Source organism: Equus quagga, chromosome 3 (assembly GCF_021613505.1).
Source record: "Equus quagga isolate Etosha38 chromosome 3, UCLA_HA_Equagga_1.0, whole genome shotgun sequence".
NCBI lineage: Eukaryota > Metazoa > Chordata > Mammalia > Perissodactyla > Equidae > Equus > Equus quagga.
In genome coordinates this window covers 74807529-74833134 of record NC_060269.1, presented here as the reverse complement: position 1 = coordinate 74833134, position 25606 = coordinate 74807529, and the positions used below count along the sequence as shown (strand labels likewise).

General features: G+C 40.4%; 1 protein-coding gene across 2 annotated transcripts in view; it reads right to left on the bottom strand.

The window, feature by feature from the left end:
• PPP3CA (protein phosphatase 3 catalytic subunit alpha) overlaps positions 1-25606 on the bottom strand; it is a 282357-nt gene that overhangs the window by 36350 nt on the left and 220401 nt on the right. For both annotated transcript variants that reach the window (XM_046656313.1, XM_046656314.1), the window contains exons 7-8: positions 17143-17220; positions 14674-14768 (exon numbers count right to left, since the gene is read on the bottom strand). In XM_046656313.1, the coding sequence (XP_046512269.1) occupies positions 14674-14768; positions 17143-17220 (173 nt within the window). The remainder of the gene's footprint in view (positions 1-14673; positions 14769-17142; positions 17221-25606) is intronic.

Below are 25606 nucleotides of genomic sequence, written 5' to 3'. Positions count from 1 at the left end.
TTCTTGACTTAATAAAGTAACATGTTTGAGTTGAATCTGCATAAAATAATATACTGGTATCTGACTATGCACTTGTCTCTTGAAAAGGATGCACCATCCAGGACTTAGAAGAATGAATCTGCCGGCTTCACTCTGCTTTGTATGGTGTCTGTGGGTTAGACACACACGCACATGGAACGCTATGGTTCCAGAGATCCTAAGAGTCTCACTTCCACCCGGATTCAGAAATTCATTCTTTAGCAATCCTGGGACAGGGTGAGCAGGTCTCCGTGCGCACTTTCAATGAGGGAAAAGCCATCTGTTTTAACGGGGTCACCTGTTCCACGGATACACAATTTTAAGTTGTGGGAAATTCTCAGGTTGAGCTTAAACCTTCTTTACCACTCACTGATTCTAGTTCTGCCTTCTTGGAGAATACAGAACAGTATACTGCTGTTTGTGAATGACAGTCTTTTAAATATTAAGAACAATACTGTCCTATCATACTTCCTGAGCTTCGGCAAGATTTCACTTTTACTATCCTGTCATAGCATCACTAGCATTACAGTAGTGGAGATTATCAAATAGATCCTAGATGATGTCAAATGAGTCTTCCTTGTTTTTGTTTAGGGGTTTAAAATATAGAATAAATTAATCATTTCATTACTTTTTGATTTTTAGACTGACTTTTAGATAAGGATATACTGTACCATATGGTTACAGATAACAGAACAAAGCCCTTAAAAATCTATGTTTTGAAAAGTTACTGAAAGTTTACTGGGTTTGAGGTTTTACATTAATGCCTGAATTAACATCTTACTTAACTTCCTACTTAACGATGTCTTTAACAAAGCATTGCTTTCAGAACTCTCTATTTGCTCTTCCACCTGGAATATTTTCTCAGAAATCTCTGAATATTCAAATTCTTCCTATCCTTTGGTGGCCAGCCCAAACACTATCCCCAGTGAAATCTCTTCTGATTTCTTCTGGTGGATATAATCTCTCCTTCCTCTAAATTCCAAAGCCCTTGACTTACATCTCCATATGGATTGCATGTATTATTCACTTTTGCGCATAGCTGTTCTTTGTTTACCTGTATGTCCCTAACTTCTCTCCATGTCTTTAAGGACAAGTACTACACAACAGGCTTTATATCCCTTTGTGCTTCACGGGTATAGACGCTCAGAAGCTAATGATACATCTTGATATTTCCCCTACAATCTTTTTAAGAAAATTCTTCCTCATCCCTTCAACCCCTCCGCATAGGGAGACTTCCAGAGCCTATTCCCTTTCTTGCTCATCTGTCTTCTGGATGCACGCCACACTGGCAATGTCACTGCTCACGTGCGGCCCAGAACGAGTACATTCTTCTTGGTGGTTCTGGTCAGTGCAGAGTATGGGGAGGACACCACATACATCGTATTGCAACCTGAGAGTGTGCTGACGTTTTCAACAGCCTGCAGTTAACTAAAATCATCCTTGAGAACAATCTTTGCTTTGAATCATATTTCTGGCTAACCACTCAGTTCCAGGGAAAGGAATCACAGCCACTTTGGAGACAAGAAATGCAGACAGAGCAGTCAACATTGATAAGAAGGGATTATTCTCTTCTTCCATGGAATTCTGAATCCCGCCACAGAGTTCTGTAAACTCATTCTTCTTTACATTATCCTATCATTTATGCTATATGTCATTTGGCCTAAGGGTACATTTGTGCCTGAACGTATTAAATACCTGCAAGTATTAAAAACATGTCAAATGAAAAACACATGGCAAATTACCATGCCAATACTTCTGATCTGCCAGATGGCAAAGGTACAGTATTTCTCACCTTTGCTAAGTGCTACCTGAGTACTGGCTCCATGTAAAAGGTCTTTACTATTTTTGAATAATGCATATTCATAGCAGAAATGGATCCTCATATCTTCAAAAGAATCTTTTAAGGTTTTAAGTTGTCTCTTTGAAGAGTAATTTCTCCTCTAAGTTTCCTCCACTTGTTATTAGCATTAGGTTAGTGCAGCAGGAGGAAGGAAAATAAGTGTTCTAACTAACAGTGCCCTGGAGGAAAGGGAGAGGCTTTATCTAAGACGTTATTTCATCCTTACTGCAAATCCGAGAAGAGGGGTGACGGCCCGTATGTTACAGACTAAGGAACTGAGGTTGAGAACTGAAGTGACTTGCTCAAGATCGTGCAACCAGTAACTGGAAGATCTCACTCATATTTGAACTCAGCTGTTACTGACACCAAATCCATGCTTCCCTTCCGTCTCTCATAAATTATAAACGTACACATGCTAGTCCTAGCTGTTAGGCTAAGTTAACTTTGAATATGGTATTCACAACTAAAGAGCTTTAAGCTTTTTCCAGAATACATGTTTGAGAAACATGAAATAGGATGCAAATTTGCAAGTCGGGTAAGACTTGTCCAATAGATACAACAGAAATTCTGTTTTGTGGCTGGTGAGATAAAGCATTTATTCATTCAACGCTGGCTCAACACAATTTATCTGACTGCCTACTGAGAAAGCACATACTGTTTTTCATATTCTATTTTTGTTTCTTAACAGCAGAAATAATACATTTTAACAGTAGCTACATCTACGAAGCACCTGCTATGCACCAGGCACTATGTTTGGTCCTTTACAAGCATAATCACAAATCTTCACAATATCCCTACCAAAGAGGTTCTTATCATTTGCATTTTGAAAATAAGCAAACAGGGAGAGGTTAACTTATTTGCCCAAGGTCAAATATGAGAAGCAGCAAATCTCAGTTTTGGCATGAATCTAAAGTCCCTGATTTTTCTAGTATTCCAGAATATTCTCAGTCTAACTGTTTAAATTGTTCAATGTCTACCAAGTTTTGGACACAGATTCTCCTTCCACATTTATTCTTTCTAAAAAGAACCACTGGTCTGGAAGGCGAGGAGTCCAGACCCCTAGATGGATTCTGTGGTTAATTACTCAGGAAACCGCAGGCCACGCGCATCTCTAAGTCTCAATCGCCTCACCTAACTATCTGGGTTCATCTAGATAATTTATAAGACCTCTTCCAGATCTGAAGGATGTCAACAAACGCCTCATCATTAATGCAATGACTGGTTAATATTCTCAGTAATTCTAAAGGCTATTAACAGAATTTTTTCTTATTTTTCTATAGATTAAAAAGAGGAGTAACAAAGGAGTAACTTCAAAACGCAAATATACCAATATGTCTTCTTTTTTCTTCAGTAACATAAAATATTCAGGAAAAAATACTTCTTGAGTAACCTTACATTAATAAATTACTCATGAATTTTTATGTTTTTGTATAATAAATATACCACAAAAATACAAGAAAAAAATTAAGTCAAAACAGTACCAAATATCTACAGTCATGACATTCACAGTTAACATTTCATCTTCCACCTCCCACATCCTCCGCCCCTGTGGCTGCCTCTGACTGTCACTGGGATTACAAAACTCAACTGGAACCCTAAGAGTGTGCTCTTCTCTGAAGTACTGGAAAGAAGTTTATCTCCCGTGCAGTATAAATAATACAAATGGTTGTACTTCAAGAATCACTCGAGACCACCTCCTGAGACCTTGTCTGAGAAACTGAGAGAGGGAAAAAGAACAAAGTCTACCATCAAGAAACTCCTCTATTCTGCCGGCAATTACACATGACTGCACACCATATAACAATGACATCAGAGGCTTGGAGAAGGATTATGACACATATACGGGCCTTAGATGATTAATCATGGTTTAGAGCAGACCAGACAGCACAGAAACAAATGCTCTTCTGTTGCACATGCAGTTGTGATGAATAGCTGGAAGAAAATTTGGTATAATAGAAAGAATACTAATCCCCATGAATCTAGAGGCTGACTGACTGCCAGTTCTTTCTCTGATGTCAAAATTACGGTCTTATGCAATTACTCAGTCCAATCATTTTTATTGTACCTGTAGAATCCTATATAAGCATGTAAGAATGCTTATGTAAAAGGTATAAAATGAGTAATCAAAGGATCTTCCTACTCGGGAATGGGGAAGAGGCCCTGGACCTCTAGTATTTCTAATTAGGGACAACTAAGTCCCCTGAATACAGCGAAACTCAAGAAACAGAATCTAGATCTTAATCCATGCCTCTGCCTACCAAACCCTGCACTAAATTGCTAAGCCACGTCCAAATCTGTAAATTAAAGAGGCCTCTCCTACTTTGAAATTTTGATGAGACCACAACAACCAATATTTCATAAGAACTTGATAACATTTTTCAACATCTTCTTTACAACTGCCATCACCAGGGAAGCTGATCACAGGACAAAAAGCGACAAAAATAGAAAGATTAAAAGACAGCTTTTAATTTAAGAGAGGTTATCAAAATATTGCTAGCAAGATGCGTTGACTAGCTCCACCAACCATGGGCTCAACACATTCCAAGTAGATTCCAAAAGGAATGCAGAGCTCGTTTACTGAAAAGGACATTACAGTAGTAACTGTCAGATCCCAACATACCTCAGGCGTCCTCAACACTAGTAAGGCTGTTTTAAGAGAGGGAAGAGGAGAGGCCAAAAGAACAGAAAGGACACATTTTACTCCCTTTCTCACCCTTCTACTAACAGTTTTTCATCTCCTTAACTCTAATTGACCATCCATTCCCATCTTCAAAAGAAGGGACAGAAAAGAAACGAAGATGAGAGGGAAACAAATGGGGGCACTCCAGAATCATTATAATCCATCCAGGAAAAAAGTGCCTAATAGATCCAGGATGTTTTTTCCTTTCAATTCTTCCACCTGCAGACACCCTAGCAGAAAAACTAGCATCAGTGTGTTCTTTTGGCAAAGTTCTACCATCAGAGGAGGAGGAATGTTGGCTTAACAGATAAAATTTTTGAGGGAGGATCTATGTACGTATAATGTCCATTGGCAGTATGATAAGATTATGTTGGTACGCTGCCAGAAAGGGTTTTTTTTTTTCTGATTCTGGGAGAAATGCTATACAATTTTTAAAATTTGCATTTTCCCATAAAGATTACTTATTTGGGGTACAATTTTCATTTAATATTTTGGGAAGATATACATGCATATTCCTATATATGCATACTTTTTGTAGTACATATTATATCATCTATCAACACAATCTCTACTGTTCCTCCCGATTGGAAATCTGATTCTAACTCTCATCTCCTTTTTTTGTTTGCTCAATATCCTGGACTTGCCAGATGGGTTCTGTTTTAAAAAAGATTCCCTTTTTATTATTATTAGTTACCTAGGTGAAGGGAAAGTTACCAATTCATGAGGGTTACTGAATTTGGTGAGCAGGGACTACACTTGTAACTCACTTTCACTCCATAATGCAGAAGGTCAGGCCCAAAGTAAGTGTTCAAGGCATTATGAAGACTGATTTCAAGTTTCAATTTTTAGGTAATTTTGTCGTAATCTTCAGCACGAGTTTCTTGAAAAATTTAATGTTTAAACTGTTTGATTCAGTACTTAACATAGGGTCTTCCACAGGCAAATTCTCAGTAACTTCTACGTAATGACCTAATTTCAACTATCCTGAAAAATTTTATTATTAATGAATACAAGCAGTATCTATACATAATTTCCTTGAAGCTATGAGCTCATGCTTTTGTATTTATCAAGATACACACACATGTTACTAGATATAATCCGTTATGCCCACATCTAGCCCCTGGCCCGCTCCCCTTATCTTGTCCATGCACCCTTCATGGCACCTGTAACTTTTTTTAATTTTGCTACAAGTCCCCTACATAAAATTTGGATGATGTTATCTTCCTTATGTGAAGGAAGGAGACTGTACCAGATATAATCATGAAATAATATGAGACCATCTTATGAATATGTGTGTGTGTTACGTGTTTCCCTTCTTAATATTCTGTCAGAAAATTCTGAATGAGGTCATTATTCAAATAGAGACATTTTGGTAGAGTGAGTGGAAGGAAGATGATGGAAGGGATGGAGGAGGCATAGATCTCGTATATTCTTTTATAGAGCTTTGTACCGTACCTGGCACATGATTAATAGTGAATAGTACTACATGAAGAAAACATCTAAGGAAAGGAAATACAGAAAGGAAGGACAAGATGGAGAAAGAGAGGAAAGAAAGAAAGAAGGCAGGCAGGCAGGCAAAGAAAAAGTAAAGAAAATTTTCAAAACCATAAAACATTTAACTTGTCAGGACACTGACAATGTAACTAACCACATACGAACAGAAGTCTGAAGCGAGCATGAAGGAATTTAGGAAAAAGGTAACGTGTCACTTCTAAGGCTCAACTCTGTTTTAAAATCGTAAAAGAGTCTCTAAGATAGATAAGAGTGGAAATAATATTGGCTCTGTGACATAGTCACTGTGTGAACTTAGGCAAACATTTCTCCTTCTTTGAGCTTTACCTTCCAAACTTGTAAGATAAGAAAATACCTGTTTTGTCACTGTCAAAGTATGAAGATCAAGTAAAATATGTGATCAATGTACATGATAATATATAAAATAAAATATTTGGCACCTGAAAAATGCAAAGTATCCTGGCTCAGTTTCAAACTCCTCAAGGAGGGGAAGCCTGTCAATTTTTAATATTTTGCCATTTTATAATTCCCATCTAATGTGTCACATCTAAATACTAGGATCCAGAGAATTTGGGCCAGAAACCAATCCCTGGAATTAGCTCAAGTCCAGTGAAACACTATGAATCATTTCTATCATTACAATTTCACATAGAAAATTTGAATTTCTTCCATTAAATATTTTTTGCTAAGTCAACATGAAAGAATTAGTTTTAAATTTCTTACCAGTCTTAGCTCGTATATTCCTTTTAAGTTCTAATCCACATCATTATAATGCTAAAATAAGGCTTAAGCAACCCTAGACTAAGTGAGATAGAGAGATTCAGATGAAGTTTTAACCTGCCAGAGGAGACAGCATGGACATAGGAAACACTGTGCCCATGACATGCTCTCACTCAGAGCAGCTGACACTCACCAGTTCCGAATGCATAACAAGGGTGACTATACCCTGGTGGGAGGTACCTTGAAAACTGTTGGTATCTGTGTGCAATCACAGAACACCCTTTTCATCTTCAAGCTTGTAGTGGTATGAAGTGAGGTTGCTATCTCCAATATATCCTTGGCACTGAGTTAATATTAAGCTTGTACACTTGATAGCTACATTATTTTCTGTGGAAGTAATGTCACTGCAGACTTTGTGACATTGTCAGGGGAAAGTTAGGATCTAGAATTTCTAGATAATGAATAGCAAGTGATAACGCACTGATTCATGTCTTTACCATTATATATATTGTCCCTGCTTTCCCCATGTTAAATGCTTTTACAGAGAATTAGATTTCTAGAGAAGTAGGTTTCAGTCCAGTGTAAGAACCTTCTAACCATCTGTCAGAAGGCGGAATGCAACACCTCAAGATATATCCCCCAGCTGATCCTGTCCAACTGGCAGCAGAAAAGCACTGACATGAATCTTGGAGGATTCAACATTGCCCGGGGATCCTGTCTTTAACCCCATTTGAGGTCCTGTACAGCTTGAGATCCAAAATCCTGCAATTCTATGGGCAAACCTTTGTGAAAAGCAAGGATTATTTTACCCACTGTATTGTCACTTTGTTAAAGTTCCTCACTAACTTAAGTGCCAAAATTTACAATTATGCAGTGGTGATGGTTAAGAAACCAAGAAGGTCGTTTGTTTAGAGCAAAGACACACAGATCATGTGTAGATTAGTTTAATTAAGATATATAGTGAGAGTAATTCTCATATAAAAAATCTTGAGAGATTTTTCTCTTTTCTATTTTATCCTCTATCTCATTAATTAAATGTTCAAACGTAAACAACTTGACCACTGGACTGAAACTAATCTATTAATAAAGTGGCCTCCAGCAATGACACTCTCACGGTGGCGCTGAATAAACAAAAGCAAAAGTATCAGCACTTCAGGAGACACTTTTCAAAGGAGAAATTAATTATTTATTTTAGAATAATATACAAAATACTCTGACTTTATTCTTTTAGTAACGTATACATGTGAATGTATAACGCTCATGTAATTTTAATGTGATAACAGCTGACTCTTCATTTCAAAACCTTAGTCAGTCGCCTAAACCTAATGGAGCCCTGAGTTGAATAGCGATGAGCGCAAACCTGGCCCTGAGAGCTTTCACAGCACAAAGCTGACACAGAAAAGCACAGACAGAGGTGAGCCTGTGGGCTCTGGAGTCTGTGCTGAGTTTCAGCCTCAGTGCTAGTCCCTGACCAGCTCGTTTGAACCTTGAGGAACGTACGTGAACCCTCCGTGCCACAGCTTTTCATCTACAAAATCAAGATGTTAATGTAACTCAGAGTTGCTGCAAGGTTAAATGCATTTATACACGGAAACGCAGAGCAGTGTCTGCCAGTGGCAAGTGCTCAATATATGTTCGTTGTTATTATTGTAATACACTACTTGCAGAAATAGAGCCAATAGCATTTGTACAGCATGCTATCCCAACTGAAGGGAAATATTCACATTTACTAAATATATTATCACCAACCGAGAAAATATACCAAGCTATATCCCAAAGTGACAATGATACTGACAATGGTACCGAAATTATAATCACAGACTGCGGCCACATGTTGAAGAGTCCTGTATGTAACAGGCAGCAAGAGGGGACATTCTGCTGGAAGCTCTCTGAAGTTAATCTTATCCATCCATCTCAGAGCAGCAACTCCCCTGAGAACCAAGCATGACCTCCCAGCCTCCACTTCTCCTCAGCCTTCAACCTCGACACACGTTTCCGTGCTACCATCTCATATCGAAAATAAAAGTACTTCACACTAGGAGTTTTGTTCATGCTTTCTGCTTTCTGCCTTCCTAAGTTCTTATATTCCATACATTTCTCAGTAACAGTCCTAGGATTAATAATCATTATGAAGAAATTATCTTCCTAGTGTGTGTAATTCTAGCAATACTCATCAGGATAAAGAGTGTTTATCAAATAAATGAAGGGGAATGAATTTTTTTTGGTGTGGGGGTATCTTACTTATTGATTTGCTTAAGTAACAAAAAAAATACTTGGCCTACAATTCGTTAGCAAATATCATATGACAAAATGATACCATGAGTATATCCTTACATTTTCTATACTGAAATAAGTGATCTGGGCAAATAGCTGCTCAAGATCAATTAAGAGGATCTTTAGATGTGAGATGATGGCAGGAAAAAGTAAGGGCTGGGAAAATTTGCCACTGGACAAAATCTCTGGATGAATTTTATCTGGCCTGTAAAGCAGCCAGGGACCATATACAAGCCTGTGGTTGTAAAGATACCAAATGCTTTAAAAATGCTGACGTCAATGCTAAAGGTTATGCTCCCGCCTACTCAGGCCTCAGATGCCACAGAAATGGCCCCTTGCTACAAAATGGGCGCCACGCTGGAGGGAAGGAAGCTTCTGACCCGCTGTAGAGAAACAGACAGATGCTACTCAGGGTTGCCTGGGCACCGACTCTACTCCCTTCCAGAGACCACCCATCTCCCTCTCCCACCCGGGATGAGGATGCGATCTAGTTCGTTCTGCATTTGGATCCTGAACCAGTCAGGTACCAGGTATCTCTAAGTTTGTGAAAATTATTCTGAATGGTGAAATAAGTCCTGGGGTGAGAGAACTGCGGTGCAGCACGGGAAGAGATTCTTGCGCCTGGAAACATCACACTGTGTTGACGGTGTCACTCAGGGCTCAGTGCTCCTGCTAGAAGTCAGGGACCAAGGCAAGCTGGCTTCAGATACATTGCATTCGCTCCTATATGTTCACTTCATGACTGTCAATAAGATTCTTACCTTGGAGTTCATTATATTAGCAATTCAGTCCTCCCTTACAATGTTATGCCAAGCCATAAATTATCTTTTTATTTGTGAATGCTATCTTCCGGAAGTCCGTGACTACTTGTTTTTTCCCTTGGTGAGGAAGACTGGCCATGAGCTAACATCTGTGCCAATCTTCCTCTATTTTGTATGTGGGACACCGCCACAGCCTGGCTGGATAACCAGTGTGTAGGTCTGCCCCTGGGATCTGAACCTGTGGACCCTGGGCTGCTGAAGCGGAGCGTGTGAATTTAACCACTATGGCACTGGGCTGGCCCCCATGACTACTTTTTGATGGAAAATATTTGAGGATGTTGAAAACATCAAGTTCCGGTTTAAGACTGAAATGCTTTTTATAAGAAATTCTCCCAAGTTGCCTAGTTTAAAAGTCCAAAACATCATAATACATTTTTTTCCTATCTAAAAGGGTATCTCAGAACTTTAGTAAATGATGCTTTGCTTGTCCATCCTCAAAACCTGATTCTCCGCCCCATTTTTTGTTAATCTACTTTAATATTGAATTGATTTTTTTGCTGGTTGTCATTTTAATCTCTTGTCTTGGTTGCCAAACTAGTTTGGCTGCCATTTAGATTGTCCTCTCAAATCCAAAATATATTTTATTTAATGAATTTTATTTAATTACTTAATTCTACTGTCAGTAGCTTTTCCTGAAACTGAGTTATAGACCCCTGGTACGTATATTTATATTTCTCTACATCTATGTCATACATTCTTCCACCCACCACCCCACCACCCATGTGACAGCTTACCTAAACTACAGAGGAGTGGCACCACATGGAAACCCGCTGTAACCTAGCTCAGGTTTCTGAAGCACAGGTGTATCACCAGAGAGATAAAGGATCTACCTGTTCACACCAAGGTTTACAACACATTTTCTCAAGATTCATCATAGTTTTTGGCCAAACTGAATTGTTTAAAACAGAGATCACATCTGCCATTGTATTTCTCAATACTGAGAGATTTTATTCCAAGACTGCTTAAATGCCACTTTCTCAGTTAAGCTTTTTTTGTCCCCACAGACTAATTTCCATTCTCATTCCATACCATTCTTTTCTTTGTAGTATTTTCCAAATATATTTAAATAATTATTAGCGGAATAATTTATTTACTGTCTGTCACACTATCAGATGATAACCCCACTAGGGCAAAGATCACATCATTTTGTTTATTCTATGTCCCCAATACCAGCATGGCGCTTGCTACATACTAAGTCCTCAATGAAGGTTTGGAGCATTGGTGAGTGGATGAGGTTGAAGACAGTGTTTTAATTTTTGAGGAAGATTAGCCCTGAGGTAATATCTGCCACCAATCTTCTTTTTGCTGAGGAAGACTGGCCCTGAGCTAATATCTGCCGCCAATCCTCTTCTTTTTGCTGAGGAAGACTGGCCCTGAGCTAACAGCTGCCACCAATCCTCCTCTTTTTGCTGAGGAAGACTGGCCCTGAGCTAACATCTGACCGCCAATCCTCCTCTTTTTGCTGAGGAAGACTGGCCCTGAGCTAACATCTGTGCTGAAATTCTCACTTTTATATGTGGGATGCAGCCACAGCCTGGCTTGATAAGCTGTGCGTAGGTCCATGCCTAGGATCTGAACCAGTGAACCCTGGGCCACTGAAGCAGAGTGCACAAACTTAACCACTACACCACCGGGCAGGCCCCTGAAGACACTTTTATAGGTTGCAAATTTAAAACAAAAAGAAGAAGAAGGTTACGTTTTATCGCTGCATTTTTCTTCTGTTTGGTGAATTTGGGTAATCATGAAATGACTTTTCCTTTAGGGCTACAGATTTATAGAAGAAAAACAACTCAAATATGCAAAGTGCTCAGCAAATGTTTAACTCCAATTTAGAAAGGGTGTTGGCACTGGTTACGGCAGGGTTTTAAAGTGAGAGAAAGCTCTGTGTTCGATACTGACAGGGTACTTTGGGCACTGTTTTGCTATTAACTCCCAGAGAGAAAATGCTGCCATCAATGCATGCAGTGACTGCCTACCAAGTATAAGGCACGCAACTTGGCTTCACAATGTGTATCAAAAAGCCCCTGCTTCAAACTAATTATAATCTGGGAAGTTACAGGAATGCTAACTATAGGAAAAGCTAACCAGAAAAAAGAAGTAAATGATAAGTATAAGGGCAAATGATTGGTATTGCAGGCATTCCGAGAAGAACTACCAACAGAAGCCTTCACGGAACAGACGGGGGAGGGTCCAGTCCATTTGGACGGGCAGAGAAAAGGGAGACAAGTATTCCAGGTGGAAAGAAGTGTGTGGGCAATCATGTGCAGAAAGGGAAAGCCAAAAGGTGTTCGTGGCAAGGAGCAGAACAGTTTGGCTAAAGTGAAGGGCTCCACAAGAAAGAGGTGGAGAGACAGGTCTTGATGGTAGATCAACCCAGGAAGCGATATCCAAAGGAAGGAGCTGGGGAGGAGGGGCGTTCTCCTGCAGCTTCTGTGAAGCCCTGCACTGACACGTGGCGTAATCAGAGCAACATCAAATATTCAATGATGATAATATCTTAATACTGCATAGCATTTTGTTTCAAAGCAATTTCATCTACTATTCACAAAAGAAAACTTTTTTCTCATTTTACAGAGATGTCACCTCATGTCAGTGAATTTAGATGAGTTAGTTGTTTAATGGTAGAGCTGTGACTCAAATCTGCATCTTTTCTCCGGCAGCTGGCAGGAGTCAGCAGGAGTGGTCAGAGTGAGGGAAGAGAAGCAAAGGGATGGGTGAGTTGTTCGCCTATGCCCATGCAGACGAGAAAGGATAAGAACCGAAGGAATTAATGTGGGCCACACCAAGGGATGGGACACTGACAGTCCTCACCACTTTCTGGAAGCTGCTTCAGGTTGCAGGCAAGGATGAACTACTAATCAGAGCTCTTGGACATTTAGACATTTAGCGGATCCCACAACTATCACCTGTTTTAAGATGGTGGAATAAAACAATTTTTCTCCTCCTTTCATTTGCTAGAGAGCTATTATGCTGCTTTAATTCTCAGGAGATTTAAAAATCAAACCATACTGTAACTGTTAGCTTATAATTCCAGAGGCCTCTATGATCATCTGTTTCTAAGAATCAAAAGGTTAGCTCACAGATTCTTCACTGCAGTCTTTCTACTGATTGTGTTTTGAAGGTCCTTGCAACCCAGTTTTACTGCACTGCCTTCTGAAATTCTAGTTAACATTTATTTTATTCAAATACAGTAACCCTCACTTCAGCAGTGAATAACTGACTCCCGCCCCCACATACTGTACACAGTGTTAGCACAATAGCTTTAAAGTGCTGCAGAGAATTACACAAAAGTCTTTTGAAATTATGCTCAAGCCGAAGAATATATCTTTCTTCTTCCTATCAGTTTATCTTTTTCTCTCGGGAGAAGTTTTTCTTTTATGAAAAGCTTCCCAAAGTGAAACACTTCTATCCCCTTCCTGAGAGATTATGATCTACTCTAAAGGCAAGAGAAGCCAGTGAAAGCACTGAAAACTCAAAGACAGCATGCACTGACGTCTACTGTGCTGTTTACGATCGTACCTTGTTAAATCAGAACCATAGACAAAGAAGCAATGCACGAGAAAGAGCTATTGGTCTCAACGAGTCTGTTTTTACAGAGTGAAATCTCAGTTTTCTTCCTTTTTTTTTTTTTTTTTACTGTGTAGACTTTTTAATACTTATTCAAAAACTTGCAAGTATAGTACAGGCTACTTAGTAATCAGTCTCTGTCAAGAAAATTACTTGTTGGGCACTCCCTTCAATTAAGTGTAATAGAAAAGAAAATTTTAATGCCATAAAAGAATAAAAACATAAGTTCATATTTTACATACTTTTGGTAAATGAGAGGATCATGATGGACATGCAAGATGCCCTGCTGAGTCCTTGTGTCCCTTGCAGGTGCCCCAGAGGAACTTACTCACGGATCCAAGATGGAGAGCCCTCAGCCAATCAAAGGGAATTAGCTCTTTTTGGTTTTATACAAAAAGCTTCAAGATTCACTTTTTTGGGGGGAAAAAGTGTTTGTTGCTTAAAAATAAAAAAAAATCAAAACCACTGGCCTTGACTTTATTCTTCCCTCTTTCTAATAAAACGTTAACCATCCTTTAATGTCCAGATCATATTTACCTTAAACAAGGCTGGAGAACGACCATTCTAGAAAATCACCCCTTGTTGAATGAATACAGTGTTTGCCTCTCTTAGTTTTACTTAATGACTTTGTGTGTTATATTTTTATTAAATCACCCAAAAGTCTCACTTTGTCAACCGGCTTCTCAGCACTTGGCACACTGAGAACATGTTTTATTTTACTCTGCATGCTTCTTGCCACAGAGTACTAAAGGCAGCACCTCTTTTCTAGGAATGAGGCAACGAGAAAAGTGGGGACAACTGTCCCTTTCCCCCTGCCATCCAGTGACCAATACCGACTAGGGTTAATGACTTTTTCACATTTTATCACTGACTCTGCAACACTGCACATCATTTCCAAATAAAGAGATGACCCTGACGGAAGAAGGCAAGCTGGCCCTCCCTCCTGCTCTCTTCCTTGGGGTCAGTAATCACGTCCTCTCCCAGTGCAGTCACTGTCAACCCTGTGTACACCAGGAGCTCCCGGAAGAACAGTTAAAAGAAACAGTGCCTGGGTCCCACCTCAGACGAGCTGACGCTGCAGCTCTGAAGATAGTCACGAAATTTGACTCAAACAACAAACACAAAAGAAAGTTGAAAACGAATGGTTAAAAATGCTTAATTAAAACCAGACCAAAATAAAACAGCTTAAGAATTATTGTACCTACTATACAAGACTGCCCGAGGGATTGGAAACCACTCACCTTTGTTATTGTATACATCTAAGTAATTTGGTGCTGAAAAAATTGTAATGAGAGAAGGGAAGCCTGTTGTTTGGCTTTTCCTGTACATGCGATACCTAAAAAGAACACACACAAGTTAAAACAAGGCTAGCATGGAAAAAGGATGATATCAAATTATAGATTTAGAAATAGAAATTTAAATGAGTTAAGCTTTATCATTCAAAGAGGATCCAATTACATAACACTAAAATTTTTTTCTCTCTGAAGTCTGTCATACACAGACATTCATTCATTTGCAGGGCTCCAACACTCCAACATATGTACAGTTTCCCAATTCCCAATAGATGTCTCCAAGGGTTACGAGTGCTAGGGTGGGCTTCAGTGAAATCGCATCTCAGTTCCACATGTTCCACAGCGAGGACACAGGCTACTTTTTGTACAAAGATACCCTGTACCCACCTTGTTTTTCAGAAGTTTACCAATATTTTTGACATGAAAAAGACTGAATTAGCAGAATAATATATAACCCGTTCCCTGATTATTCAATACACCCACGATGTTGTCTCAGTTATATGCATCCACGAGTAGCTCTGCCTAGACTGAGTGATGTACTTTTCAAAGAATGTCTGGTTAAATGTACGGGTTTTATGAATTGAAATTGCTTCTATTTTAGAATTTTATTTATTACCAATCTCTGCTGATGTCTGCAGGTCAAAGATTATTGTCTCGGCAGGGTAATATTTAATCAATCAGTAATGAAACAGAACATCTGTAGGATCTTTGGAAAGAAACCAATAATCTAGTTACTTTTCTCCTACTAAGACAAAAATAAGACTCTAGTCCTCAAATAATCAAAAAATACAGGAGACTTTGGGCTCTTTTCCATCAGGGGGAAAACGTATCTCATGACTTTTGTGTAATAGATTTCAGGAGTATCAGTTTAGAAACATTCTTATAAAATGCAAAACAGAATGGCATCATTTCTTGGGGATTCTCTGTCAGCTACTTCTGGCAAACTAACCATTCTAATTTAGCTGAGTTCTAAAGGTGCTCAAATAGTATCTTTAGATGGATAAATAGACATTTTAAAATTTATAATTTTACAAATATTTTGATACCACTTTTCTCAGAAGAAAATATCCTTTCGAAAATCTTTCGAAATGTTCTAGAAGTATTTATTCTGCTTATGGGACTGAGCTTTCTTGGGGGGAAAACAATCAGAACGTGAAAGACATTAATACTCTTAATCCGAGTGCCTTGATTTTACAAACCTGGCTATGCCTACTTGACAACAAGTAGAGAGAAATCGGATGATGTATATAACCTCAATCTTCCCCAATGAATCAATCAACGACTCATTTTAAATAAAAATATTTGTTGATTTTAATTGATGCACTTAACATACTTTCAAATAAGCAGATGGTTTCAGGTCTGTAGTGGATTTAAGATAAAGCTGCCTAAAATGTTCAGCTGGGACAGTCAGTAAAAAAAACATGGTGAGACCACTGCCCTGAAAAGTGCAAACATTATTTGAGGACCTGGGTGGTGGGTAGATCAAGAGGTTACTTCAAACATCAGCGAGGGCAGCAGTGAGCACACACCGCTGGGTCACTTCAGACCTGTGGATCGCTTGCTTGAAAAAAGCTAATTCTGAAAGGCACTTGGGGGGTGCCTTGATTCAGGGGCCCGCCTCAGAAGGCAGGCATCCACGTTCCCAATTTCAGCACACAGGCTAGAAAAGTGAGTGCGCCTCCTTTTCGGAGAATCCAAAAGATAAGGAACTGAGTTTAAACATTTGGAGGCAAACAACGCCTTTCAGGGCAGCCTGCTGGGCAAGGCAGTGGACTTTCAATCTTAAAATTACTTCCATCTATTTCTCCCGAATGCAGACTCAATGCTCGATTAAAGAGGATATCGGATGTTTCTCAGTTTTCTAAACCCTTAAAATTGGTCTATATTTTAAAAATTTACCAGATATTAAAAACTCATGTTATGCATTTGTTAGTTAGAACAGAGGATTTTCCCCATCATTTTACTGTCTGTTTTTGTCCTTTCAAACTTTACAGGGATTAGCAATAATATTCTTTAAACAAGAGCACAACCTGCTATAGCTGTTAAATATTGATGTGTAATGCTCATTCACGTTGCCAACCAAGACTGAAAAGTAGCTGGTAATTACCCACTTATGGACACTGGGAAGAGCAAGAATGGAAAGAAATAAGAGAAGCTGCCCTTACAGTGTGTCAGGAAGCCAGCTGAACATCTACCTGTTCAAGCTGAAAATGGAAGAACTTACGGGGATTTTCCAGCACATCTGCAGCCACTCATTCCCCGGGACCCTGCCAGATCTGTGTTGTCAGGAGACAACTTTAAGATCTATTCCTTCTGGGAGAGAGCCTGGCAAAAGGGAACCTTGACAGCTGGAGCAGAGTGAAGGGGTTGTAACAACGGGGCCATGTGTGGTTGTCAGAAACCCACAAAACTGCTCACCCGGCATCTTGGGCTTCATGCGCTCGGAGAATAGACAACAAGTTATTGTGCTGTAAGAATTCACAAACAGCCGGGTAACTGCCGGAGACAAAAAGAAAAGAGAGGCACCTGTTAGGAAATCATCAAGAGTAGCACATTTATCTCTAACTTCCAGCCCTATGTGATTTGATCAAGCATAATCAAACATACATCATTCACAAAACAAGCCTCTTGGCTCTAAGGGCAGGTTTGTCTCTGTGGCAGAAAAAGCACCTACAGCTATACTTTCTACATAAGCAGAAAGGAAGGGAGGTGTGTGAACTGGAAAAAGAACCCAGGCGACTGTACTGCAACACTGGAAGAGGGTTCACTCTGAGAAAATCAGTATTACCAGGTCTACATTTAAGCATAAAGTGAACAGAAGCATAAATAGAACATGAGAATGGAATTTAAAACATAAACCTCAATTTTCTCAAATACAGCACTATTTGTGTGGGAGAAAGTAGGACTTCTGGGAAATCAAGTTATCAACTTACTTATGGATACATTAACTGATTATATCATGCAAAATCTGAACAGAATTCTGGAATTCACAAGGTTTTAAAATGCGTACTTTAAATAAGATCAACAGAACTTTATCTTAAGGCTTGTCGTTTATCTTAATAAAAATATCAAATACACAATCAAGATGATTTTGTCTGTTAAGAAAGAGTCAAAGCCAAAGATAAGAATTTCATTAAAAATGAAATTCAATTTCAAACTAAACTTGAAAAACCCTTTGCAATCTCTTTGTCTCTGCTCTAAGAATTTGTAATGAGATAAATGTGTGTCAAAAAAATGAATAAATTTTAAGTAGTTCAAATCAAGGGACAGCAAACCAATGCTCGTTATCATGTGAACACACTACAGATGTCTGCCAGCACCTAAATTACACACACCATAGGAAACAATCCAGCAATTACAAAAACGGCACTTTGGGGAAATAATAGTATATGTCACTCAAATAATTTATTATAAAAGAGAAGATGAAAATAGTTTCTATGCTGTAGATTTTGGAAGAATTTCTTGATCAACAGAAAAAACATCATTAAGATGGCATACAGGTGATTGTAAAAAGGACTCAGTTTCAGTTCTTTGGCAAAAATAGGATCTGAAACCAAAAATAGTCTTTGTGCATGTGTGTACATTTGTGTGCTTGTGTGTACATTTGTGTGCATGTGTGTGAGTGTTCTGAAACATCCTAGCAGTTTGCTGGGCAGAGAGAAAGAGGAGACATACCTGAGGCCTCCACTTACAGGTGTCCAAGGTCTGCCCAGTAAGTAAACCAGCTAACTGATGAACATTAGTGTATCTTACAAACCAGAGAAGATGCCCAGAGTGCCCACATGGTAATGCAGCCATATGCTCCCTAGATCAAGAGCTGACCAACATGTGTCTTCAAAGGCTTCTGCTCTATTTTAGGAGAAGATGAGTATATGACCTTTGCAGATCACTGTGTGTCAGCAAAAGAAGTCTTAACTTCAGAGACACTGGCTGGTCTTTAAAAAATGGCACCTTTATTTGATACATATTTAGCTATAAGGAGTGACATGGAGTAGGGGTGCACTCAATAAATGCTCCTTCCCCTATCTCTTTAGGCCATTTACTTATATTTCTCAGTCCTTGCAATGCCTCTTTACAAAAGACAGTTTACTGTCTTCTTGTGCCTCTGTAAGATGGAGGCTGTTTGTCTATGGTTGTCATGGTTTTGCCTTTGGGCAAATGGCTTGGCTGCTCTTTTTCATTTCTTCCTTCCTTTTGGAAGAACTTACACTAGTCTTATGAAGGCATAATTTTAATATATTGTCTTCACACTAAGTTTGAAACCCTTATATGTTTAAGCTAAGTTTTCCCCCATGGACATACACATCTGATTTTTAATGGGAATCTGAAGAAAATAAAATTAAACTGGCAGCAATCTGCTAGGTTTACAGCATTAAGTGAGGCACACTTGTATTATTACTTGGAGGAAACTCATTTTGAAGAAAATCTTTAGAAATTTGAAAGTATGCATAACCAAATATTCAAACTTTCTAAGAATTGCAAACATTTTTCTAAAGAAATTTAGAAAATGCTTGAATATCATCTAGATTTCCGTTACTGGTGAACGACTTACCAAGGATACATTAAAATCTCCAATAATGTTAGGAAAAAACCCTCTACAACATTTTTAAACTTTTTAATGGAAATGATGGTAAACCACAGTGTTTAAGCTGAAAAGCATTAAAAAAGATCTAAGTAGGGGCCGGCCCGGTGGTGCAGCGGTTAAGTCCGCACGTTCCGCTTTGGCAGCCTGGGGTTCGCCAGTTCGGATCCCGGGTGAGGACATGGCACTGCTTGGCATGCCATGCTGTGGTAGGCATCCCACATATAAAGTGGAGGAAGATGGGCATGGGTGTTAGCTCAGGGCCAGTCTTCCTCAGCAAAAAGAGGAGGATTGGCAGAAGATGTTTGCTCAGGGCTGATGTTCCTCAAAAAAAAAAAAAAAAAAGATCTATGTAGAATGGTAGGAAAAGCAGAGTTCACGACAAACTTAACACTATAGAGAGAGCTGGAAAATCACTTATTTACCAACAGTTTATCAAAGACTAGTTGGCGACGGTGCCATGTGTTAGAAGATTGTGTGGGACACAGGGCGGGGTGGGAGGAAGAGGGCAAGGCGTGGTTTCCGTCCTGAGGGTATTTATAATCTAGGTAGGAAGGTAAAACATTAAAAAAAAATAATTTTAAAAACCTTACACTAAAGATAAAATAGTAAATTTTTATAGACATTATAAAGCCAGAAAGAAAGCACATGGGTCTGAGGAAATCTTTTTGAAAAACATCTGTCTTGTGTTAGATCTTTTTTTTTTTTTTTTCCTGTTTTCAATAATCAGGTGAAGCTTCTGTGCCCACGGAGGAGAAAGAGCCCTTTTCCTTCAGGCGGGGGAGCCCAAGCCTGGGCGGCGGCTCCTGAGCAAATCTCAGCCCCACTCACACACTCCGGGGCACCCTCATTGGGCACAGTCTCTCCAGGGCGAGGCAACCCTGAAAGGGTTGTTTAACCCAGTGTCTTGAACACGGAACAAGACTTGCTCCCAGGACTGGGGAGGCGGCGCTGCTCCAAGCTTTGTGACGTTCAACTCCCTGCAAGCACTGCCGTCTCAAGAAGTTCTCTTCTTCTCTGAAAGTGTGTCTTTCTATTGCAACAGGATTATTCCCTCAGCGCGAGAGATGCATCTCCTCTGAGTAGAAAGAGAGGTGGAAGTTTCCAGGGAATAATGGGACTCCTTAGATCTGGATTCTTATTCCAATTGCCTGGGCAAACTTTGGCAAACTGTTTAACCTCATTTGTAAAAATGCAGACAGTGTTATTTATTTCATGGACTTGAGATCAAGATGAAATGAGTTAGCAATACATGTCAACTTCCTAGGCTCAGCGCCCAGCCCACAGCAGAGGACAGTTAACAACTCTCCATTTTCTCCCACCACCACGGTGTGCAAGAACGAAGGCAGCCCGGCCTGGTGAGTCAGAAGCCCCAGACCCCATAGTAGCTGTGAAGTTCATTAGCTGTGACTTGTGTTAGACCTTAAAGCCAATGACACACAGGGGTTATCAGATAGGAAAGGAGTTAGGACAAGAAGCACACTGAGCATGAACTAAAGGAAAGAGGGTAGTAAAGACAAAAATGTGCGAAATGGCAGAAGATTGGCTTGGCACTACAGAAAATAGCTATTATTAGACTGATTCTGTTTATTTTCTTATTTTTGTTTCTTGCTACACTAAACTATATTTGAGACTTTGAATTACATCTCCTAGATTCCGGGCTCTTCAACCATGATATAGCCCGTGAGCATTATTAAAATGCTTTGTTATGCTTTTATGCCTTCACATATACTTTCCCTGAGTATTCTTCCTTCTAGAAAGGTCTACTCTTTGCCAAGCCTAAGCTAAACCATCAGTTGCGAACCTTCCCCTTCAAACCTAGCTCACCCTGGGTGTAGAAAACTGCAGTATCCACCATGTTCCCATGTATATCTACCATATCACTCGTCATGCTGTACTGTAAATTAGGTTTATACATCTGGTCTCCAGCAATAGAGAATGCCGTAAGGCATGGACACTGTTTTATTTGTCTTCACATCCTGAATGCGACCTGTCAGCTTAGCGGAGCTCACACTCAATTGCTCAAGGAGCGTCGACACGGGCAGTTAAGCAGGTGAGAGATGGAAAGGGTTTCTGTCCCTCATCAGCTCCAGCAAGGCAGAGGCAGGCAGGCTGCAGGCCTGTGCCAGGGGCCCAGGAGGAAGCCTCTGCCCACCTCCTTGGTGTCCTTACCCTCTCCAAGCCCAGTGGCAGGGAGTACTCTGCCCAAATGTCCAGCTCCTCCTCTGCTCCTTGGGGCCTGGCAATGGGTACTTAGCTCTGGGGTGTCTGGTGTTGCTCAGATGCCGTCAGGCCTATCTTTTCCTAGGACTTGCTGTGTTTTCTCTTTGCCCCAGGGTTCTCCAACTAATTTCATTTTACCCACTAGGGATCAGGCCTGGAAGGGCTCCAACTCTTCCTGCCAGCACCTCCCCAGAGCTGAAGTTCTCACCTGCACCTGGCTGTCCGCCACCTCAGGAGCACTGAGCTATTTTTATTAAAGGCAAACTTTTTATTGAAGTCTAACGTCTATACAGAAAACTGCACAAACCAGAATATTACAAATCGATGACTTTCACAAAGTGAACATCCTTGTAACCAGCTCTCACACCAGGACAGAGCACATTACCTGAAGCCCAGCAAGTCTCTGTGTCTCCTCCCAGCCACCCATCACCTCCTACCAAGGGCACCCACGTTCCTGGCTTTAACACGACAGGTCAGCTTTCTCTAACGCTGAACTCTTATTTCAACGGAATCATCCAGGATGCACTTTTTAGTATCTGGCTCCTTCTGCTCATCATTACACTTGTGACATTCATCCACGTTGTTATGTGCAGTTTTGGTTAACAAATTCTCATTTGCTGTATTTAGTTGTATAAATATACCACAATTTATTATTCATTCTACTAAATGGACATCTGGGTTGTTTCCATTTCTGGGCTAATATGAATACTGTGGTGTGAACAAGCTTCTATATGTCTTTTGGTACGTTATGTACACACTTCTGGAGTACATTAAGAATAGGAGTAGAATAGCTTAGCGAGATGCATGCTCAGCTTAGGGGCATACTGAAACAGCTGACTGTAATTTGGGATTAGAGGTAAGGCGAGACCATTCAGGTGGTCGTCCTTCTAGAATTGCCAGAGTTATCTCCCCTCATATTTTCATGAACACCACGTTCCCTGCCTGCAACAGCCTTTCCCGATGACTCTAGTCGGATATGCTCTACTCCCTCTCTAAAATTCAGGCCTAGTAACACTTCCACCACGAGTAGTCCCTCAAACCCCAGTCCATCCCTGTTTGGGTTAGGGCCCCCAATTCTGTGCGCGTGTGTGCACCTCCACATTTATCACAGCACTACTCACCTGGCATTTTATTTGTGAGTCTCTGCTCATCGGTCTCTGCCACTAGACTGTCATTCCCTCGAAGGCAGGGACTCCGAGCATCTATAAGGCCTCGCAAAGGCATGTAACGTAGGTGCTCAGCTAACATTTGTTAAATAATTGAATGAGTGGATGAATCCTCAAAAGGATGCCCATGAATGAAACAGTGTGAACAGTGGGGAAGGGGCGAGAAGGGTGTTGTGAAATCAGCTGTGATTTCAACAGGCTAAGGATGAAGGTCTTGAACTCAGGGTGGAAGGGAGCGGGGCAGGATGGTCTAAGGCTGGTGACATTATAAAGAAAGGGTCGCTAAGACGCCATGACTGACGGGTGGTGACTTCAATGCCAGAAGAAAAAGCAAAGCTGTCTGCATGACTGAGAAAGAAGTGCTAAGGGACACAGAAAAGCCAGGAGGGATGCCCAGTGGGGGTTGTGCAGGGGGCGAAGTAACACGGCTCTTCAGGCACCGTGAGCTCAGGTTAAGGCGACAATGGAACATCTGAGATCAAAAATTCCAGCAGAAGGGGCCGGCCCAGTGGCGCAGGGGTTAAGTGCACACGTTCCGCTTCAGTGGCCTGGGGTTCACCAGTTTGGATCCCGGGTGCAGACATGGCACCACTTGACAAGCCATGCTGTGGTAGGTGTCCCACATATAAAGTAGAGGAAGATGGACACGAATGTTAGCTCAGGGTTAGCCTTCCTCAAAAAAAAAAAAAAAAAATTCCAGCAGACAACTAGAAATAGAGAATTTGAGCTCAGGAAAGAGAGAGAGATGAGGAGACTAGACAGAGATCTGGTGACGAACCACAGAGTTTCCAGTTTCCAGTGAAGCCAAGGGAAGGGACGAGGTTCCTGGGACAATCACGTAGAGAAAACATCAGAAGCAAAGAAAGCTGTGGCAGGAGAGGCGGGGAGCTGTGGGTGAGCTGAGGAGAGTTGGGGGATGGGACGGGGCAGAGGGCTGTGAGGTGGCGCCAGAGGAGCGCCCAGCCCAGCTCCCAGGCATGGCCGGGATGGGCTCGACTCCCGACTCCCAGTGCAGCGGAGCTCCAGGAGGTCCGGCCCAGCGCATCCTCTCGAAACACTTTAAACTGGAACGCAGGCCGCCATGACTCATCAGAGGCAGACAGACACACTGACAACCCAGTCCCGAATCCTGCCCACAGCTTTGTTTGGTCTACATGGAAATGCAAGTTTTACCTCCAATTTGTTGTGATCCTCACTAATCTTTACAATCTAACACTTGGCCTGCTTCAAGTACCTCAATTACCCACCTAGAGGTTACACGCATTTGAGCATGCAAACTCTGGTGTAGGGTTGTAAAGATAATAGAGGGGTTTTTTGTTTTGTTTTGTTTTTTTGGTGAGGAAGAGTGGCCCTGAGGTAACATCTGTTGCCAACATTCCTCTTTTCTTTTTCTCCTCAAAGCCCCAGTATATAGTTGTATATCCTATTTGTACATCAATCTAGTTCTTCTATGTGGGACGCATGCTTCAGCGTGGCCTGATGAGCAGTGCATAGGTCCGTGCCCAGGATCTGAACTGGTGACCCCTGGGCTGCTGAAGTGGAGCATGCGAACCAGACCAGTCAGCCACGGGGCCGGTCCCTGGAGTTCTTAGGGACTCCTTCCTCTCTGTCACATTGCCTAGCTTCCGTAACTCATGAACAGCAGTGATAAATTCTTACTGATGCATAACTTCGCTGTATTTAAATCATGGCCCAGATAATGTTACTCCGTGGATAGGGTGGCACAGCAAATTAAATATGCAAACTCTATATAAACATGTAAAATAAAACAGGGGGTTGTGGATCAAATAACTGTCAATAACTCAAACAGGTAACTGTCACCAAGTCTCTACCAATTTTATCGTTCCTTGCAGCCTTCTGGATCAGCTTTATAGGCCACAACCACAGAGGATCCTTGACACTTTCAGGATGGCACCAAAACAAAAGGAGCAAAAGCCCTAGCAGAACAAGAGGCATTGTTCTCTTCTCAGATAAAACAATCTAGATGGCTTTGAATTAGCCAGAGTCTGTTGGTTGTGGATTGAGATATTCAGCATTTGTCATGGACAAAGATCATTATCTATTAAGAGCCCCTAATGAGAGGAGTTAAATAATCATGTTGTTGAGCACAAAAGTGTGAAAACATGCATAATCCCCTAATTATCTAGCTGATGGATTTTATCTCTGATGTAAACACAACTGTGTCTATAGTCACAAAACACAAATACCATAACTCTATGTACGTTCCCTATAGGTCTTTATTTAGAATATGATTTATTTCAATAGCTGATGCAGAAAACTAATAGAAAAATGTGACAGCATGAATTAAAGAAAGATCAATGCAATATGGCTTGATATCAGAATCAAGGTTGGGATTTTGTTTGCCTTTGTACTATTGAAGCACAACTCAGTGTTATCAATAGGTAATTTAAACACTCATGGTAGAATAAGGGATTTAACACCAGATTCGAAAAATTGAGCACTTGGCTTTGATACATTTTAAGAATACTTAGCTTTTCATTAAAAGTTTGAATATCTTTAATAAAAGATTACTCCGAAATTAATTAATTTCTGAAAAGAAACCTTAGGCTTTTTAGAAACATATACTTCTTCCTTTCAGCCAAAATAGATTCATTAGTCTTGGTGCCCAAATATCCAAAACATAGAAACAAAGTGTAAACTTTGTGCTAAATAAGCTTGAAACAAACCTCTTTATTAATATTTATAACAAAAACTATTCTTTGAATGATGCTTTACAGTATACAAGACTTTCCGCTCACAAACTTCAATTTCTCAAACACATCAACACATGAATAAAGGAAATCTTTTTTCCCCATAAGGAAAACTTAACTTATGGCACAAAGTGTTGGCCCGCTGAAGAACCTGATGGACGTCATGCAGAGGGCGCCGGCTGCCCTTCCAGACAGAAGAC